This window comes from Echinops telfairi, unplaced genomic scaffold, assembly GCF_000313985.2.
Source record: "Echinops telfairi isolate 266 unplaced genomic scaffold, ASM31398v2 ScPeMD7_5592;HRSCAF=6446, whole genome shotgun sequence".
NCBI classification, from domain to species: Eukaryota; Metazoa; Chordata; class Mammalia; order Afrosoricida; family Tenrecidae; genus Echinops; species Echinops telfairi.
In genome coordinates this window covers 57,164,839-57,166,700 of record NW_022109491.1, presented here as the reverse complement: position 1 = coordinate 57,166,700, position 1,862 = coordinate 57,164,839, and the positions used below count along the sequence as shown (strand labels likewise).

Below are 1,862 nucleotides of genomic sequence, written 5' to 3'. Positions count from 1 at the left end.
CCTGGGCGATGCCGGGTCCAGCTTCCCAAGCTGGGGCCGCGCTGCGGTGGCCGGTAGACCCCGCGCGCTGCCCCAGCCCCGCAGCCGCAGGGTCGCAGCGTGGGCGGGGCCGTCCGTGGCTGGGGGCGGGGCTGGTCGGGACAAGCGAGCCTCGCGGAGCGGAGACGAAGGCCCGCACGGGGCTGGGCGGGAACGGCCGACTCTGCCTCTCCCTGATTGGGCCGTGGCGGAGCAGAGGGACAGCCCCTCGGGAGGCCCTTCGGGCCACCATTGGGCACCACGAAAAGAGGGGTGTGGTTTGGTGAAGTCAGTTCCGGTGGCTGTAAAACCCCCGGGGCGGCGGCGAGCGGGTTTCAGATGCTCTGGGTCGCGGCGGGGGAAGCGCTCTCAGCTGCTTTGAGTTTGGGAGCGCTCCGCTAGCGCTACCGGCGAGGGGATGGCGGTGACCCGGACCGCAACCACCGCGGCCATGGGCAGGCTTCTGGTCCTACTGCTGCTTGGACTCACGGCGCCCGCCGCGGCGCTGGCTGGCTATATCGAGGTAGGGGCCGCTCGCGCTGGAGCGCCGTCTCCCTCATCCACCGGGAAGGAGCCTGCGGCGGCGGGGGCGACTGGCCGCGGCCGGAGCGCGGTGCGGAGAGGGTCCGGCGCTGCGGCTGTCTGGCGCCCGCCTCCTCCTCCGCTCCCGCCGCCTCCCACTTGGCGCAGTGCTTGGAGCTGGAGACGGGCGCTTATGCAGCTGCAGAGGCCAAATGAAAGGCATCGGGGTTGCGGGGAGCTGGCGGTGCGGGGGCGGTGCGGGCGCGCCTCCCTGCCCCCACTTGGCGCCGCGGCTCCGCTGGCCCTCGGGGATCCCTGTGAAGCCGAGGCGCCAACCCCGCCCTCCCCGGGGACAATGCAAGCCTCCCCTGCGAGCTCCTGCGGCTGCGGGCGCTGCTGCCGCCGCTGCCGCTGGGATCTGCATCCAGACCTTGTGCTCACGCCCTCCCGCTGGGCGCCCGGTGGAGACCCGGAGTGGGGTGCTATCCTCTTTCTACCTTACCCCCAAGCACGCTCGCCCGCCGGATTGTGGAAGCGCCCCTTTCTAGGGGCTCCCCACCTGGAAACAGGAAAACCACCCAGCCTTGATGAGCTAGGCGGGTCCTGCATTTTGGACGCGCGCTTTCAGGTTTTCGCCCTTCTCCAAGTAACCTTGATGGCGGGGAGCGAGTACAGCGTTCACCAGCCCCCAAGAAAGGTCTTGCGTGAAGCGGCGAGTGGGCGCCTCTGTTCGCTATGCTGCGGTAGGAGTTGGGCTGCCGCCCTCAAATAAAAATCACCACTGCTGGCCCTAGTCCTTTGAGAGGAATTGTTCAGTGTAGCTGTTTGCCGGAGTCTAATAAACAATGGGGGGGAAATCCGCCGGTGTTTGTGTTTATCCGTCTTGTATTAGCGAGTAAAGAAGGCGCTCTTAAATGCGTCGTGAAAAAGAACACTCAATACCAGTCCAGCTTCTGTGTGTCTCCAAATTTAAGCAGCTAGTCTGCATCGGAGTGAATGCTGTAAACAGCTTTGGCTGTGAGGTACGCTTAAATGAGTTGGGCTTCCTTCGGGATTTATGGTAATTCAGGCCGCTGGAGGAGACGAGCTGCTTTGGCGTCGGAGTGGTTTCCCCTGTGCAGTGTGGCCTGGAGTGTGTCGGTTTATGTAAACCTTTCTGTTGCTGAGGGAGACATGGCACTTTTATTTTTAATTGCCTCCTTGAAATAGTGCTTGAAGTGTTGCCCTGGAATGTCTGTTTCTGGTGTAGTTTATTTCTTATCCCTCCTCACTATTTTGAAAACTGGAATGGATTTGATTTGGCCAATTTCACGAGCATGTGA

General features: G+C 63.1%; 1 protein-coding gene across 4 annotated transcripts in view; it reads left to right on the top strand.

The window, feature by feature from the left end:
- The first annotated feature begins 363 nt into the window (after window positions 1-363).
- The window catches only part of APLP2 (amyloid beta precursor like protein 2), a 99,009-nt gene continuing 97,510 nt past the window's right edge, over window positions 364-1,862 (top strand). For 3 of the 4 annotated variants that reach the window (XM_045295602.1, XM_045295601.1, XM_045295599.1), the window contains exon 1: window positions 364-541. In XM_045295602.1, the coding sequence (XP_045151537.1) occupies window positions 437-541 (105 nt within the window). In that variant the 5' untranslated portion in view covers window positions 364-436. The remainder of the gene's footprint in view (window positions 542-1,862) is intronic. The other variant, XM_045295600.1, reaches the window with a different exon arrangement.